Here is a 16,776-nt window from a genome sequence, read left to right as displayed (position 1 = left end):
TCTTATGTATTTTTCATAAGAAAAGATTCAATAGGAACAAGTACAATATTCCAAACTTCTGTCACTAGCCGTAACACAAAGCAGACCTGACCACTCTTATCCTAGTCATGTTTCTTGAGGCACTTGCATTTTGCCTATAATTAGAAAGAAAAGTGAGATAGAGTCAGTGGTTCATCCTTGTGGTTCCGGCTACTCAGGAAGCTGAGGAAGAACTGTTTGAGCCCTGAAGTTCAAGGCCAGCTTGAGTAACAGCCAGACTCTACCCTCCCCAAAAAAAAAAAAAAAAAAAAGGAAGAAAGGATGGAGGGAAAAGAAAACTCTTTGTTCATTTCTTTTTTTCATTTGAAGTCAAATTTATTGAAGGTGGACACAGCTGTGCACCCCTTTAATCCAAGCACTTGAGAGGCAGAGAAGGTGGATTCTGTGAATTTGGGAGCCGCCTAGTCTACATAGGAGGTCCAGAACAGCCAAGGCTACACAGTGAGACTCTGTCTTAAGGGGGATGAAAGTAACTCTAAAAAAAATGAGATATAATTTATATAATGTACAATTTTATTTATGAAAAATTGTTCTTCATATACTGTATTTTAGTCATATTCTTTCCCCTTCCCAACTCCTCCCAGATCCCCCTCTCTACTACCCATTTCTCATTTTTGGTGTTTTTTGTTTTTGTTTTTTTTTTTTTTGAGAGAGAAGGACACAAGTAGTCCAGCGTGACCTTGATCCTTATATAGCCAAGGATGACCTTTAATCCCTAAATAGCCAAGGATGATCTTCCCGTCTTCCCAAATGCTATGATTACGGGGAGGAAACAGCACCACAGAGTCAGAGAAAATGGGTAAGGAGATTGCTCAGCAGGTAAAGGTACTTGCTGTCAAATCTGAGAACTTGAGTTGAATAGGAAAAGTTTTGTTTTTTTTTTTTTTTCAAGACAGGGTTTGTGTGGTGTGTGTGTGTCCTTGTCTGTCTTAAACTTGCTCTGCAGGCCAGGCTTGGCCTTGAACTCAGAGATTCACCTGGCTCTGCCTCCAGAGTGCTGGGATTAAAGTATTCACCACCACTGCCTGTCTAATAAGAAAACTTCTAGATTCACAATGAACATAATATGGCTAATTATAAGCCTAGACTGGTATTTTTAAAGAGAGAAACAATGATAAAACACTGCAAACTGGGCGGCGGCACATGACTTCAATCCCAGCGTGTGGAGGCAGGTGCAGGCAGAGCTCTGAGTTTGAGGCCAGCCTGGTCTGTATCCAGACGATCAAGGATACACATACCTGTCTCAAAAAAAACAAACAAACAAACAAAAAAAACCAACAAAAATGCAGGCATAAGTTCTGGCTGTAACTCACTGGCAGAGCGGTTTCCTCACAAGCAAAGCAAAGCTGTAAGTTCAACCTCCAAGTACCTCCCCAGAAAAGAGAAAAACAAAAGCCAGGCATCACAGCACTCAGGCAAACTGAGACTATCTTGGGCTACATATAGAGTTCAAAGCCAGCCTAGACTGCATAGGAAGACTCTGTCTCAAAAACACAACAAAACAAATTAGAACGAAAAACAATAATGATTATGAATTACGAATACTTACAATAACACTTCTATCGATAGTGCATGAACTCACACATCATCTACATATGAAGCATTTACTAAGAAGGCAAATAATGAGGCACTGAGGGTTGGGGGTGGAGTACATTCTAAACAATCAGCCATGCCCTGAGCTCTCAGCTCAATTCCCAGCATAGCAGGAAAAACTGGAGTGGGGGTGGGATAGGATTTGACAACAGAATTCTCTTTCACTAAGAGAGTCATTCAGTATTTTTTGTTTTCAGGGTTTCTGCGTTGCTGGTTTATTTTTTCAAGGAGGCTGGGAATGAACTAGGACATCAAGCACGTTAGACAAACGATCTGCTGCTGTTCTACACCCCTAAACCCTCAGTGAACACACTAGGCTTTTTGTGTTAAGGTTGTTTAAGTCTTATTTAGTATATGGGCAATGGGAGGGTTGCTCACTCCTCAAGGCATAGGTGGAGGTCAGAGGACAACTCTGTGGATTCCTGGGATTGAAGTCAGGTTGTCAGATCTATATGCCAAGTACTTTCAATCACGGGTTTTTTTGTTTGTCTGGGGTTTTTTGTTGTTGTTGTTGTTTTGACAAGGTTTCTCTGTGTAACAGAGCCCTAGTTGTCCTGGAACTCACTCTGTAGACCAAGCTGGCCTCAAACTCAGAACTATCCACCAGCCTGTCTCCCGAGTGCTGGACATAAAGGTGGGCCCCACTAGGCCCGGCTGAACCAAAGGGTTATTTACCACAGTGGGGAAGTGTTTTGAAATAATGTCTTCCTTGCAGCCCAGGCTAGCCTAGAATAAGAAGTACACAGCCCAGGCAGTCTGAACTTGCAACAATTCTCCAGCCCCATCCTCTCAAGTGTTGGGGTCAAAGGTGAATACACCATGCCCGTAGCATTCTTAGTTAAGTGACTTCTGGTCTGCAGTTCTATGGATCAGACCCAAGGCCTTGCATACCCTAGGCAGATACTTTTGTCTCTGAGCCCTGTTTATTTGACTACTGTTCTCTAGCGCAATGGTTCAAACCTAAAGCTACATGTATGTCAGTCCAAGTGCTCCACCACTAGGCGACACTCCCCAACACCTAAGAATTCTTGGTTCACATGTACACTACAGTGTGAAGTGGAGAGTCAATATTTAACATGTTAAACATTCATTTTATACCCATCACAGAGATATCTGAAACACGCTGAGAGGAAAATCCAAGACTCATCACCTGCTAGCTATAAGGGGTACTCCCTGCTAAGCCTGTCTATCAACACCTACTCTAAGGATGGCATAAGTCACTGTTCTCCTCAGACCAGTAGAGCCAGGAAGGTGCAACTCAGCTGATTTTTTTTTTGTAAAGAGGAGCCAGGTGTGGTAGCATGCACAGGTAGCACTCATGAGGTAGAAGCAGGCAGATCCCTGTGAGATCCAGACCAGCTGGGTTACATAATAAGATCTTGTCTCAAGAAGAAAATAAAAGACAAAAAGGAAAAAAAAAAAAAAAAAGAGCCAACAGTGGTGGTAATACACACCTGTTAACCCTATGTACCTAAGAGATGGGGTCGGGAGGATCAGGTGATCAAGCTGCAAAAGGAGTTTGAGGACTGTAAATTCAACACTTAATAGGCAGTGAGGAGGTCAGAGGTCATAACTCTACTGACCTTTCACCTCTCCTTACACTACTTCTATGACAAATGCAGCCAGTACAGCCATGCCCGCTGACCTTTAATACACCTTCAGTGTTCTACTTCACAGGTATCCCGACTAGACTACCACAGTCTTCAAAACAAAACCTAAAACGTATCCATCTCAGGAGTCCGGTGGGCATGAGAAGTGCTACTCTGCAGGTGACGTTCATACCTATAATCCCAGAGGCTCTGGGAGGCCGTTTAACAGGGCCGCATCAGTCCTGAGGCCTGCACGAGCAGTACAGAGAGACTCTCAAATTCCACCCCCACCCACCGCCACAAAACAACAGACGAGAAGACAAATATATTTTTCCTTTCAACCAGTCGTGTTGCACATCTGCAATCCCGACGCTCAGGAAGACTAAGTTCAAGACTCACTTGGGGTACATACAGAGTTCCGGGCTACAAACTTGCTACGTATCCAAGTTATGTAGCACGACCCTGCCTCAAAACAAATAAGAAAGTGAGTTATCTTATCTTCCTGAGCATTTAGGCCACAGATCCGAGTGACACACGGCACGTTCTTGTTAAAAGTAGTTATTCAGGGGAAGGTGCTTAACCACTCCCTAACAATCTGCAAAGATGTCTACTACGGACGTAATGAACACTTCTATCTCTTCACGTCATGGAAGTCACACGTTCATGATGTCCACCATGGTACAGATACACACTACCTCAGACTATGGCCCCTGTGAACACAGAGAAAATCTCGGCTACTGCACCTGAAAAGAGTCCAGAGTTGTCAATCGGTCCAGGAAACAGGTTATGTTCCCCGACATTGTACATGTCCCAGCTGTCAAAGCCCACGTACTTCTTCCACTGCTTGAACCACCGGCTGTCAATAAGATACCTAGAGAGAAACAACAGTTTAATATAAAATATAGAAAAAAAAAAAGCCGAAGTTTTCAGTTTTGCAGCTCTTCTTTAATTTTTTTCCTCTACATGCCTACCTTAAGTAGGTAGGTCTTTTACGGTCTTTTCACCAAGATAATGTGTAATTCCCACTTAAATGACTTTTTTGTTTGTTTTCCCAGACAGGGTTTCTCTGTGTAGCCCTGGCTGTCCTGGAGCTCAATCTGTTCAGGGTGCCTTGAACTCAGAGATCCCTACCCTCCCGAGTGCTGGGACTAAAGGCCCAGGCCACCACTGCCAGGCCAGGATCTTATTTTTAATTATGCGCTTGAGTATGTGTATGAGCACAGGTGCCCATGGAAGCCAGAGCAGCTCGATGCCCCTAAAGCCTGAATACAGAGAGCTGTGAGCCAGCCGACACAGGTGCTAGGACTCAAAGTCAAGTCCTCTGCAAGAACAATGAGTTCTTAACTGCCGAGTGGTCTCTCCAGCCCATGAGCAATCATTTAAGAAGTAAAATTATGCTTAGTATATGTTATCAATTGCATTCCCGACCAGCACTTTTTTTTTTTTGGACACAGGGCTTTACTCTGTCAGTCAGGCTGACCCCGAAACTTGGCAGCAACGTGCCTCTCCGGGGCTAAGACAACAGGCGTGTACATTCACAACCAGCTGAATATTCTTTATCTTTCATCCCCTTACAGAATAATTTCTCAAGTCCCTCTGGCCTTTCACTAGCACAATATAAACACCATAAAACAATACCTAAACTGCACCCTAACCCCCAACCACGTGATTTCTATTCTCTTTTTCAATGTTCACGGTAGTCATAAGCAATGGAAAACCTACCGTAGTTTTGACTCGTACACAGGAGCACCACCAGATTTCTCCACTACTGGTTAGAGTACTATCCCTCCTAGTTAACAATCTAGTAAGATACCTCATATTTAATTTGCTCTAATAAACCTTATACTTTTTTTTTTTTGGAGGGGTTCTGCTCACTGTGTAGGAGACCGGCCCTAAAACTGCAGCAAACCTCCAGCCCCTGCAAAACAGTACATCATATGCCAACATACCTGGCAAAAATCTTGGCACTTTAGATCTTCTACTTTGCTCCAAGATTCAAGCTCGGCTCCTCTCCCACCCCTAGATCTAACTACTGCTACAATTGTTCCCGATGTGTGACAATCTGGGCTCTTTACTCAGCTTCTGGCCTTGAATTCTGTCCCGCAGTTTACAAGTTACAAAGTGTCTAGTTCTGATCTTCTCTCAACTCCCCGAGCGCCATAAGCCACAAATTGCTACTCCGGTTTTAATTGTTCAGGAACGGAGGTCTGTAAGGCACGGACACCTCCCCCCAAGGTCACCATCAAGCGCTCACCTCTTCGGTGGTTAAGCGCTCTCCCACCTTCCCACTCCCGCCGACCCGAGCACTCCCCCTTTTCCCACATTCTATGTCCCTGTCCCCGCCGGCCCCCTGGGAATCCGAATGGGCCGAGACAAACCCCAGACCTGTCAGCGCTGTCCCCTAGCTGCTCTCGGGGTTTCTTTCATCTGCGGCGGCTGTCAAGCTACTCTGAGAGACTCCAGGCACCGCCCCCGGCCCGCCTCTACCTAAAACTGAGGCAAGGGGTCGGGCCCGAGGGCTAGCGACCCGGCCCGAGGCTCTGCGCGGCGGGAGGGCACACCGGACGCTCACCACTGCGCCCCACGCTGGAGCGTGGTCCCCATCAAGGCTCCGAGCTCCGTCTTCTGGGTCTCCACATCCGGTCGCTCACGGCTGCCTCGGCCTTCCGCCATCTCGTCCGCCGCCCCGGCCCGGCCGGCCCGGACATCCGCCTAGCGCACGGCGTGCTATATGGGCCGCGCCCACGCACGCACGTAACCACGCACGTGCGCGCGCCCGGCGCCGCCGTCCGCTTCCGCCTCTTCTCCCCGCCCCCACCGCGCTGGGCCCCGGAGCCCGAGCAGGCGGGCGGCGGCCGCCTCGGAGCCCGAGCGGCTCCGTCCTCGTCCACCCGCGAGTGCGCGGCTCCCGACGCCCACCGCCCTCGGCCCTCCAGAGGTCAGGCCGGCCTCGACCCCGCCGGCGCTCGCTCCATCCCGGCCTGGGGGGTCGTCCGGATGCTGAACCTGTGTCCGGGGGACCTGCCGCCTTGCTCTTCTTGTTTCCACTCGGCCCGCTTTCAGGAAGACGGCCGAGAAGCGAGGTTGCGTTGACTGCCTCGGCGGCCCCTGCAGCCGGGTGCACAGGCGCATCGGGAACTGGACTGCCCGGTGGGGGCCACGAGGTGGCTCCGTGGTTGACGTGGTTGATTGGGTTTGATCCCCTGAATCCATGTAAAAGCGAAAGAAGAAGAAGATCTAACTCCTCGAAGTTGTCCTTTGTTCCCGACTCAGGCGCTGTGGCACGCGCTCTCCCTTACAGAAACACGGTACTGAAACTTACTTGAGACAGGCTTTCTAGTACGTGGCTGTCCTGAAACTCCCTTTGTAAACCAGGCCGCCCTCGAACTTAAATCCGTCTGCCTCTGCCTCCAGAGTGCTGGAATTACATGTATACGCCACCACGCCTAGCAAAAAAAAAAAAAAAAAGTTGTCAGAAATAGACCCCGTCTCAAAACACAGAGTTGTCACCAGAATCCTGCCAGCTCTCCGTATCAAGGGGTAGTAGCAACTAGCGAAGCCTATAGCAGCCGAGATAGGAATGAGGTCCAGGCGTTTTAATTTTTTTCCTGGAACAAAGGTCGAGTGTCCTGCTAGACTGTAATCGCCTTTGCCATAGTCCCAGCACTCTGGAGGCAGAGGCAGGCAGATCTCTCTGATGGTCTACTGAGAGAGTTCCAGGACAGCCAAGGCTACACAAAGAAACCCTGGCTGTGGGGTCGGGGGAGATTGCGTGTCCTGAACACTTTTCTCCAATGGCACCTACACAGGTTTAAAAATCACAGCTCTTCTGAAGGAAAAAGTAAGTCTTCATTAAGGAGGCAACCAGGCAGCTGGTGAGTTTCCACTTCTCAGGCAAATCCTATTCTTAAACAACAATAAGGCAAATACGACCGTTTCGTATAGGCAACTGTATAGGGCTAGGCAAGCATGTTCAGGCCCTTAGTTTCTAGCAGCCCTCCAAAAATAACCCCATTCCCTTGTCTTCCTACAGCCTGTTACAATGCAGATTTTAATATGTGTGTTTATCGTCTGTGCTTGTGTGTGCTCCTGCGTACGTTTATAGGCATGCAGGGGCCCTCCAAGGCCAGAGGCGTTTTACCCCTTAGAGCAGGAGCTCTCAACCTTCCTCATGCTGCAGCCTTTTAATAAAGTTCCTCGTGTTGTGGGGACCCCCAACCATAAGATTATTTTGTTGCTACTTCATAACTGTAATTTCACTACTGTTATGTATTATAATGTAAACATCTGATATGCAGGATATACATGACATCCAGAGGGAACTTGTGGATAGAAACGTGGTTTTGGCTTTGGTCCCAGGTGTGGGATGTGGGACTGATTCAGATGGTTCACAGCAGCAGACTATTTGCCTTATTTGGGCTCTGAGAGGGGCCCTTTGCCAGCTGCAGATAGTTTAAATCTGAGGACTCTGGAGAGAGAATAAATACCAGAGCCCAGAAAGTGGGACTCCGAGAGAGAATAAGGCTGCTCCTGCTTCCTCTTTGCTGCTCCTGCTTGCTCTTGTGAGACGAGAAGTTGGAGATCTCCTGAAACAAGGATTGGACTGGCTTCAAGGAACCCAATGATCTTAACAAGCAGGAATCAGCTAAGAGAACTACGCCCCCTATACCACTAACCCTTTCTTTTGCCTACCTGGTGTTGGGTATTGGAAGGGACTGGGGTGAGGTAAGGGAGAAAAAGGTACAAGAAATGTAAATAAAAGAGTTTTTTAAAAGAATGCCAAAAGGGTCTCTATCCACAGGTTGAAAACTGCCTAATAAGGGTGCTGAGAACCATCCTTAGAGTTCTCTGCAAGAACTGTTAGCTACTGAGCCAGTTCTTCAGCCTGTCTTTGTGAATCCTTTATAAGTTCATTAACTTTGCCTTACTCTGGGCTGTCTTGAAATTGTTCCCTGACACTCAACCAAAGACCATGAGAGGATAAAACCTAGAACCTCTGCACGGATGTGACCCGTGATAGCTCAGTAATCAATTGGTTTCCTATAGTAAGGGGAACAAGGACTATTTCTAACAGGAACTCAATGACTGGCTCTTTGACCTGCCTACCTCCCAAGGGAGGAGCAGTACTGTTAGGCCACAGAGGAGGACTTTGCAGCCAGTCCTGAAAATACCTGATAAAACGGAGTCATATGAAAGGGGAGGAGGTCCTCCCCTATCAGTGGACTTGGAAAGGGGCAGGGAGGTGATAAGGGAGGGAGGGAGGGTGGGATTGGGGAGGGAATGAGGGATACAGCTGGGATACAGAATTAACAAAATGTAACTAATGAGAATAATAAAAAAAAATAAAAAGTAATTGTTCCCTATGCATAGCCAGGGATTCCACTTTACCTCAGGGGAGTTACCCAGAGAGAAAGGGAACATCCCAGGCCCGGTGTTCTTGGGCTGTGTCTCTCCTATAGTGCTGATGAGACCTTGTCTCAAAACAAGAGGTGAAAAGATGACTCAGAGTAAAGAGTACTTTTGCCTACCCAGAGAACCCTGATTCCCAGCAGGCACCCAAGTCGGACATCTCACAACTGCTTGCAACTACAGCTCCAGAGAATCTAATGCCCCCCCCTGGCCTCCATGGGCACCTACCCAGAGGAGCAGACACACATACACATGAATAAAAAAATAAATCTTAAAAAGAAAAAAACAAAACAAAAGTCTTTCATACATTCACAAACCACTCCAGTGGGAGACAGTGTGTGGTAAGAGTCATTAAAGGGTGTAAACCAATGGCTGTAGGAATGCCAGACAAAATTTAAAAAAGGAAGCCTTTGACTTAAGTAGCATTTTGAGTATGGTCCCAAAGGAACTGTTGCAAGGAAGCATAGATATGAGGGAATTTTTCTGAAATATGAAATCCAGGGTCAGGGTGGGGATTGGGCCAAAGAGCTGAGCTCTAACTATTAAAATAGCTTACGGAGATCTAAAGCCAGAAAGGAAGCTGGCAGGGACCTGTAGCTTAAGGACAGGCAGCCATTGGAGGTTTGGGAGCTAAAGGAAAATGCCTGAGGGTGTTTCTCAGCACTGAGCCGCTTCCAGGACTAGACCCATTAGGAACTAATTACGGCAGCTTTGGGAGAAGAAACAGATTAGTGCTGGGGTGCTGGAAGGGGAACCATCCAGAGAAGGTAAAGTAGGTCATTTGAGAAGACTGTTTTTGTGTTGTGGTTTTAACTCCTTGACGTAATTTGCTCTCCGAGGGACATCTATCTCAGCATGGTGGCAGAGGCTTTGGGAAGAGTTAAATGTGTATTTAAACAGCCTTGACCTTAAACAGACCTTGAAGGGGGTGAGGGAATGGAGGGGGGCGGAGCCAGGAGTCCGAAAGGTGTTGGCTCTGATCTGCTGCCAAGCTTGGTGACCTTCGTCCATCCTGGGGACTCACCCGGTGGAAAGAGAGGGCTGACTCCAAATCGACTGCAGGGAGAACTGTCCTCTGACCTACACACACAAACACACAAAAAATGAATTCATTGAAACGTAATTTAAGGGGAGGAGCGCTGAGGAAAAAGAGCTCAGCAAGTAAAGGGGCCTTACTGCAAGCCCGATGACCTGAGCTTGATCCAGGAAACCCGCATGGTCGTCTGACCTTCACACATATAACAAATGAATAAAATGTAACACAATATAAAGGAAAAAAATAAACAATGTTTCCTGTAATCCTACTGTTGAAGAATGGAGGCGGAAGGATCAGGAGTTAAAGGTATGGAGTAAGCTTGAGGCCAGTCTGGGTCACAGGCGATCCTCTCTCAACAAAATAAAAGTATAAAAATAAATAAATGGAAAACATTGTACCACGTGGTGACTCTGTACTGTATCTGAGAGATCACCCCTGATGGTCTCTTCTATGAAAGTTCTTTGAAGGGAGGGTCTGGCTTAACCTTTAGGGGCACCTGTTTTGAGGAGCTGGGTTTGCTTCCTCCCATCCACATCAAGGCTCACAACTCCAATCCAAGGAATCCCAGAACTGTCTTCTGGGTTCCATGGATAGCAGGCATGCTCATGCATTCATCATGCATTCAGGAAAAACGCTCAGACACATGAAAAATAAATGAAACAAGATAAATCTCATACAGACAAAAAATTCTTTTTTGTTTTTCTAGACAGGGTTTTTCTGTATAGCCTTGGCTGTACTGGACTCACTTTGTAGACCAGGTTGGCCTCGAACTTACAGAGATCCACCTGCCTTTGCCTCCCTGAGTGCTGAGATTACAGGCATGAGCCACCCCACCCAGCAAGGTCTTTTTTAAAATAAAAATAAAGTGCTTTGAGAATGTTACACCTTGGCCTGTGATATCTGATACTCACAAAGCTAAAAGAAAAGGATCAAAAGTTCAAACGAAGCCTGAGCTACAGAGTCAATTCAAGGTCAGCCTGGGCAATTTAATAAGACCCTTTCTCAAAAATACTGATGATGCCGTTCCCTGGAACAGCACCAAACTTGCTGAAAGCCCTGGCTTCAATCCCCAGTCTGTCTGTCTGTCTGTGTCTCTCTCTCTCTCTCTCTCTCACACACACACACACACCCCTAAGATGAATCTAAAAGTGGTAATGAGTGCCCAGTTATGGAAGGAGGGGGGCCTAGACAGGGGAATTATCAGGAATTCAAATCCATCCTGAGCTACATAGCTAGCCTGTGCTACAGAATGAGACCCTGTCTCAAAAAACAAAGACGGGAAAGAGGCTGGGGTGTAGTTCAATGGCAGAGTACTTGCCTTGGATGCATAAAGTCCTGGGCTCCGTCTCTGGTACCACAGAACGAGAGAAACATTTTTAAATGTTATGAAAGAAATGCTACAGATTGCAAAACATTACCGTTAATCTTGTTATTTATGGAAAAAGAAAGCCACTGCTGACATTAGCTCAGAACCTACATTAGAGGATGGCAGCTTCCCTCTTCTTTTTTTAGTGGTTTCCTCTACACCATTTATGGTAGTTTGAAGGAAGTAGTGCATGTCCCCAGAACCAACAGAATAGGGGGAACCTAATCTTTATAGAAGTGAAAAAATTGGGAAACTACACTGGGGGAGAAGGAAGTCATATGATCAAAGGCTAATTGTGCCAGAAGTATCTGACTTCGTTCTATCAGTCACTTTAAAACAGTGCTTTTGCTAGAATTGTTAAAAATGGAGGTTTTTCTGACCCTAGTTAAGTAAACACAGGGCCCATTGGCTTATTGGAAGGTCTGTGGCCTAATGCTGCTTCAAGTTCCCAGAGCAAACAGTATCCTGCCATCATGTCGACCGGAGACAGGCTCAATGTGATTCCTAGTCTCGCTTGTTTGAACTGCTGAAATCAGGAGGTTTGCTGGGGTACAGGACAGAGCCAGAGGCAGTTACAGGGTTGAATGGTGTTTTGTTTTTTTGTTTGTTTCTCAAGTACGTGTGTGCATGTGTATGTGTTGAGGGGAGGTGTTTGACCTCTTGGGAAAATGCTGAAGTGGTAGTGGGCATTATTCTGAGTGTCTCTGAAGAAGACGGGGTTGGAAATTTCCTTTGAGTTAGGCTGCTGCCTGGAGTCTGAGGAGGAACACTCCCCGCCCAGGATCAGCAAGGTTAGGTGCCTAGAAACTCCCTGTCCTGGCAGCCCAACCATTAACTGAGAGGGAAAAACAGAGGATGAGTCATCACACAGCGTGAGGGAAAAGGCTGGAGTCTGCAAAGCCCTGGGTTCCCATCCCTAACTGGAGAGGGGTTCAGCACCCTGAGGAGAGACTTGGAGTGGAAAACCTCTTCAGTCTGAATGGAAGGTCACTGACAAGAGCAGACTTTCTGGGACTGTATGTTTAAAAAAAAAAAAAATTAAGAACATTAGAACATGCTTTTAAAATTGCTTTGAAAAGTTTCCCTTAATCTCAGCACTTTGGAGGCAGAGGCAGATAGATCTGTGAGTTCAAGGCCAGCCTGGTCTATATCATGTGTTCAGGACAGCCAGGGCTACATAATGAAACTGTTTTGTGTTTTACAGTATATGTATATTTTTGTGTGTACATGTTGGAATAGAGGCATATTGGTCCATGTCCATAATTCCAGCACTTAGGAAATGGCCTGGCAGGTGGATCGGGAGTTTGAGGATAGTCCTGGTTCCCACACACACACACTTTGGGGCACAGTGGCTTCTCACATGTAATCCCAGTCGGTGAGGGTAGGAGGCTGCTGTGACAGGACAGCCAGTGCTAAGACCAGGAGACAGAGACGGAATTGCTAGGAGTTGGGGGACACCGTCGGCTATACAGTCTGAGGAGATGGCTCAGTGCTGAGAATTATGTATGTGTGAGGCCCTAGGCTTAGTCCCCACATGCGCGCGCGCGCACACGCGCACACACACACACACACACACACACACACACACACACACACACACTTTTGTTTAGAACCAGAGGATGTGTTTTTGAGTTGGTTCAGGGGTCAGAAGGCCCTTAAAGCCACCAATTAGGGACACATGCCAGGATGGCAATAACCTCTGGTCCACGGTACAGATTGCGTCATACTACCCACAAGCCTCTGGGTTCATGTTCCTAAGACAAAGCGGAACCTGTTTACTGCAGAGTCCCCAGGAGACTGTGATAAAGAAACAGTTCCCGCTGTGTCTTTCGATACTAGAGGGGTGGGATACGAGCAGCAGCAGCTGATCTTTAAGATACGTCCGAGCCTACGCCTAAATGTGCGGCCCTAACCATTAGGCAGTCAGCCCTTGCCTGCTGTCTTCCTCTTTTTGGAGTAAGGGCTCTCTGGAACAGGGACTCAAGCGCCACCCTTAAGCGTGTCGTGGGAGAGGGAGAAAGGAAAAGACAAGATGCAATCAAAAGGGAAGTTTAGACTTGGGGACTAATTTCCTTATCCCCGACAATGAGGTTACCCAAAAAGTGACATTGACACGGGACACGCATACAGTTCTTTGACATTCAGCTCTTTATTAGTGGCGAAACTGCCTTTGTTTAGGCAGAAAGGCACCGGGAATGGGCAAGACCAGCGCCCATCTGAGGGGATTTTCCTAAAAAAAAATCAGGTGTTTCTCCATGCAAATTTAGAGGAAACACCATCATGGAAGAACCTCCCCCCAGCGTGCAGCCAGAGACCACCAAGCCCGGACACCAGAAGGCCCTAGGGGCCGCCCGTCTGCTGGGACAGCAGCGCTTCTATGTCGGGTTCGATGTCGATGGTGCGGAAGCGGCGGCTGTACCTGCGCACCGGGACTCCGTCGCGGCCCACCAAGAACTTCTCGAAGTTCCAGGCAATGTCGTTGCGGCACACCGGGGACCAGATGATGTACTTGGGGTCGGTCATGAGCGCAGTGGGGTCGTCGCTGGGCGCCGGCAAGGCCTCCCGCAGGAAGGTGAAGAGCGGGTGCGCCTTCTCACCGTTCACTTCGCACTTCTCAAACAATGTGAAGTTGGGCTCGAACCCACCACCCGGTCGGACATACTTGAGGGTGTTCAAAATCTCTTCGTTCTTGGCATTCTCCTAGGGAAGACAAAGGCGTTTACGGCCCGGGACTTCACGGAGCGTGGGCCTCCTGGCTGGAACCACAGCTGAGTCACCAGGAGGCTGCCCTCCCTGCACCCCCAGGCCAGGCCTGAATTCCGCGGGAGGCTGTCCCGCCTCGGGGAGCCCGGGGCCCAGCGCCGCCCACCCGCCCGGCACACCTGATGTCCGAACTGGTTGCACGGGAAACCGAGCACCATCAGGCCGCGAGGCCCCAGGCGTCTCTGCAGGTCATTCATCTCGGTGTAGTCCCGGGTGGTGGTGCCTCAGAGGGAGGCGACGTTCTCGATGAGCAGCACCTTGCCCCGCAGGGAGCCCAGGCTCACGGGCTCCCCGCCCGCCAGCGGGCGCGCGGAGAAGGCGAACACGGTGGACTGCGCCGCCGCGGAGAGCCGAGCCGCGCACATCCTGCAGGAGCGCGATGCAGACTGGCGAGAGCGGCGCCCAGCGCCTCCTTTTAGCCGGAGCTGAGGTCACGTGGCCCCCGCTTTTTTCCGGCTCCGCTGCCCGCTCCAGGTCTCAGGGTCCCGCCTTATCCGGCCTCTACCCTCCCCCAGTCTAGAAACGGGCGAGAGGGTGCGGCCCCGCTGAAGCCTGGCGGAGGCCAGGGCGGGTCTGGTCTAGCCCAGGGAGTGCGGCGCTGGGCTGGGAGCAACCGCTTAGGCTCCCGCCAAGGCCGGGATGCTCCAGCGCCGGCTTACTCAGACGTTTCTTAATTAGTCTAGGGTTGCGCCTACGAAGCTGGCCGCTGGCGAGAACAACGGCTGAAGCGGTTCACGAACAGCTCCCTTACACTGTGCAACTTCACCCTCAGAGAACACGTCATAAGGTGTTATAGGGCTTTAAAAACGGAAAAAGTTTAATTACACTGACTGTGCAATTAAACTGTACTGTGGGGGGAATGCACGTGGAAGTGGCTAGGGTTACTTCTCTCCTTGCACTGTTTGAGAATTTGGGGATTGAACCCAGGCATGGCCATTACTCACTCAGCACGTTAGGTGTGTGGTGTTCTGTTTTTGTGAGATAAGGTCTCTACAGAGCCCTGGATGGCCCAGAGCTCAGAGATCTGCCTGTTTCTGCCTCAAGTGCAGTGGGTTTTTGGGTGTGTGGAAGGAGGGGGTACAAGGTAAGGGTTCCTCCAGACAAGGTTTCTTCTCCATGTAGCCCTGGCTGTCCTGGAACTTGCTCTGTACATCAGGATGGCTAGAACTCAAGAGATAGTCCAGTCTCTACTTCCTGAGTGCTGGGCTAATGGAGTGCCCCACCCATGCCCGGCCCTGTGTTGTGGTTTTCATAGCACTGCAGACAGCCCTGTCAAGGGCAAGTTCTCTTAGCTGTTTAGTAAAGGTGGAAAACCGTATAGCAAGGATAAGGGATTCAGAGGCCCAGCCAGCTCTTCTCAGGACCCTGAACCAGTGAATTATCGCTGTGGCTCTAGCTCCCCTTAGTCTCACTACAGGGCGTTCCACTCCACTTTTTACATTTGAATGTGTCACAGGATAATTACTTCCATGTTCTTGGGAGGAGCCAGGTTAGTGTAGAGGAGTATGGGAGGGGGAGGAGCTGGTACCATCCAAAAAGGAACCTCTCTCCACGGAGGGATTAGTCATCGTGGCTAAGTCTTTCCATGTCCCAGCCCCTAGCCCTATTGGAAGCAAAACACACACCAGGATACAGGAAGTTTAGAAAACTGCCTTTATTCTATTAGTTGGAAAAATTAACTGGTACAGAAAAAAAGTTTAGTCAGCTGGAGAGAAGAGAAAACCCCCCCTTGCCACCCATAAGAACTGGTGGCTCCTCTGGGAGGCAGCTTGGATACAGTGTGGAAAAAGGAGCACTGTGACTTAGAGCCAGACCCTGCAGTCCAGGTGAGAAAGGCTATGCCACCTCCAAGGTCTACCTGCCTCAGGCGTGAAACCAAATTCCTATTTACTTAGTCCAGTCTGGAAAGGGGTACTGGGATACATAGGGGAAATATGGCCATATTTTATCAGAGAAAGTGACAAAATGGGAATTTTAAAAATGAATTTTCCATCTGACTTTATTTCCAAATACACTTTCTTTAAAAAAAAAAAAAAAAAAAAAAAAAAAAAAAAGCAATACACTTTCTGTGGGAATGACAAATATTGTATTAGGAAATCCAATTATACAAAAAATACTACATCTAGTCTGGGGTAGATATATTTATTTTTGGTAACATACATTAAGTGGCACTAATTACACAGTAACTATAAGGTAACTAACATGAGACCACAGAACTGTAACTCTGCCACAGCTGTGTGGACTTGGGGCTTTCTGGCTGAGCAAGTTTTCAAAAAACTGGCTGCCCACCCCAGAACTCTGCCAACGGAATCTGTTAAGGAGTAAACTCTGAAGTGACTCACCAGAGTGCCTTGCGGCTGACAGATGATAGGTAGGGCATGTTAGTTATAAAGTAGTTACAGCCTAATTCACAAAAGTTACCAACTGTTTCTCTTTCTAGAAAGAAGCAAGAAGTCAAGAGATTCTTTGAATTAGCGCCTGGTGTCAGGTGGAGTGCAGAGAGGGCTGTTAGAGCGGTGTCAGAAAAGACCCTGGCTGGTCGGACAGGTTGGACATCATTAATAATCATGGTTGGCTTCTAAATACTGGTAGCAAGATGACTTTTGATTTGTAATCTTAGGTAAATTATAGATAAATGAAAAGGCCAGTAATCATACACTAAGATTAATAAACAGCACTTCAAATTAACCGCATGAGGCTGTGCTTCACAAGGCTTCACAAGATGAGGCACCCAGACTTTTTCTTCCCACGTCTGGCTTGCAGAGCAGCTCTCGTGGCCATCTCAAAAACCTCCCTCACTCCATCTTTGGTCTTTGCTGAACACTCCATGTACCCAAAAGCGCCAATCCTGTTTGCCATATCTCTGCCTTCTTCAGGTTTTACCGGCTCCTAGTAAAGAGAGAAGAGTGCTTCAGCCAAGTCTTACTTTTTCTTTTTTTTTCTGGTTTTTCCAGACAGAATTTTTCTCTTTGTGCGGCCCT

The 16,776-nt window shown here is 48.0% G+C and overlaps 3 protein-coding genes across 7 annotated transcripts in view; all 3 read right to left on the bottom strand.

Moving 5' to 3' along the window:
* The window catches only part of Usp4 (ubiquitin specific peptidase 4), a 42,422-nt gene extending 36,470 nt beyond the window's left edge, over positions 1-5,952 (bottom strand). For 2 of the 3 annotated variants that reach the window (XM_055629888.1, XM_055629889.1), the window contains exons 1-2: positions 5,794-5,952; positions 3,965-4,092 (exon numbers count right to left, since the gene is read on the bottom strand). In XM_055629888.1, coding sequence (XP_055485863.1) covers positions 3,965-4,092; positions 5,794-5,894 — 229 coding nt within the window. In that variant the 5' untranslated portion in view covers positions 5,895-5,952. The other variant, XM_055629890.1, reaches the window with a different exon arrangement.
* Positions 5,953-13,157: 7,205 nt separating this feature from the next.
* Positions 13,158-14,202, bottom strand: Gpx1 (glutathione peroxidase 1). The gene is made up of 2 exons (XM_055629785.1): positions 13,915-14,202; positions 13,158-13,732 (listed from the first exon to the last, which is right to left on the bottom strand). Exons 1-2 carry the CDS (start codon positions 14,158-14,160, stop codon positions 13,373-13,375), a joined length of 606 nt encoding a protein of 201 aa, XP_055485760.1. The 5' UTR covers positions 14,161-14,202; the 3' UTR covers positions 13,158-13,372.
* Positions 14,203-15,434: 1,232 nt separating this feature from the next.
* Rhoa (ras homolog family member A) overlaps positions 15,435-16,776 on the bottom strand; it is a 33,161-nt gene continuing 31,819 nt past the window's right edge. For all 3 annotated transcript variants that reach the window (XM_055629797.1, XM_055629799.1, XM_055629798.1), the window contains one exon: positions 15,435-16,684. In XM_055629797.1, coding sequence (XP_055485772.1) covers positions 16,511-16,684 — 174 coding nt within the window. In that variant the 3' untranslated portion in view covers positions 15,435-16,510. The remainder of the gene's footprint in view (positions 16,685-16,776) is intronic.

The sequence above is a fragment of the Psammomys obesus genome, unplaced genomic scaffold (assembly GCF_907164565.1).
Source record: "Psammomys obesus unplaced genomic scaffold, mPsaObe1.curated_primary_1811, whole genome shotgun sequence".
NCBI lineage: Eukaryota > Metazoa > Chordata > Mammalia > Rodentia > Muridae > Psammomys > Psammomys obesus.
This window is presented reverse-complemented; position numbering and strand designations above follow the sequence as displayed.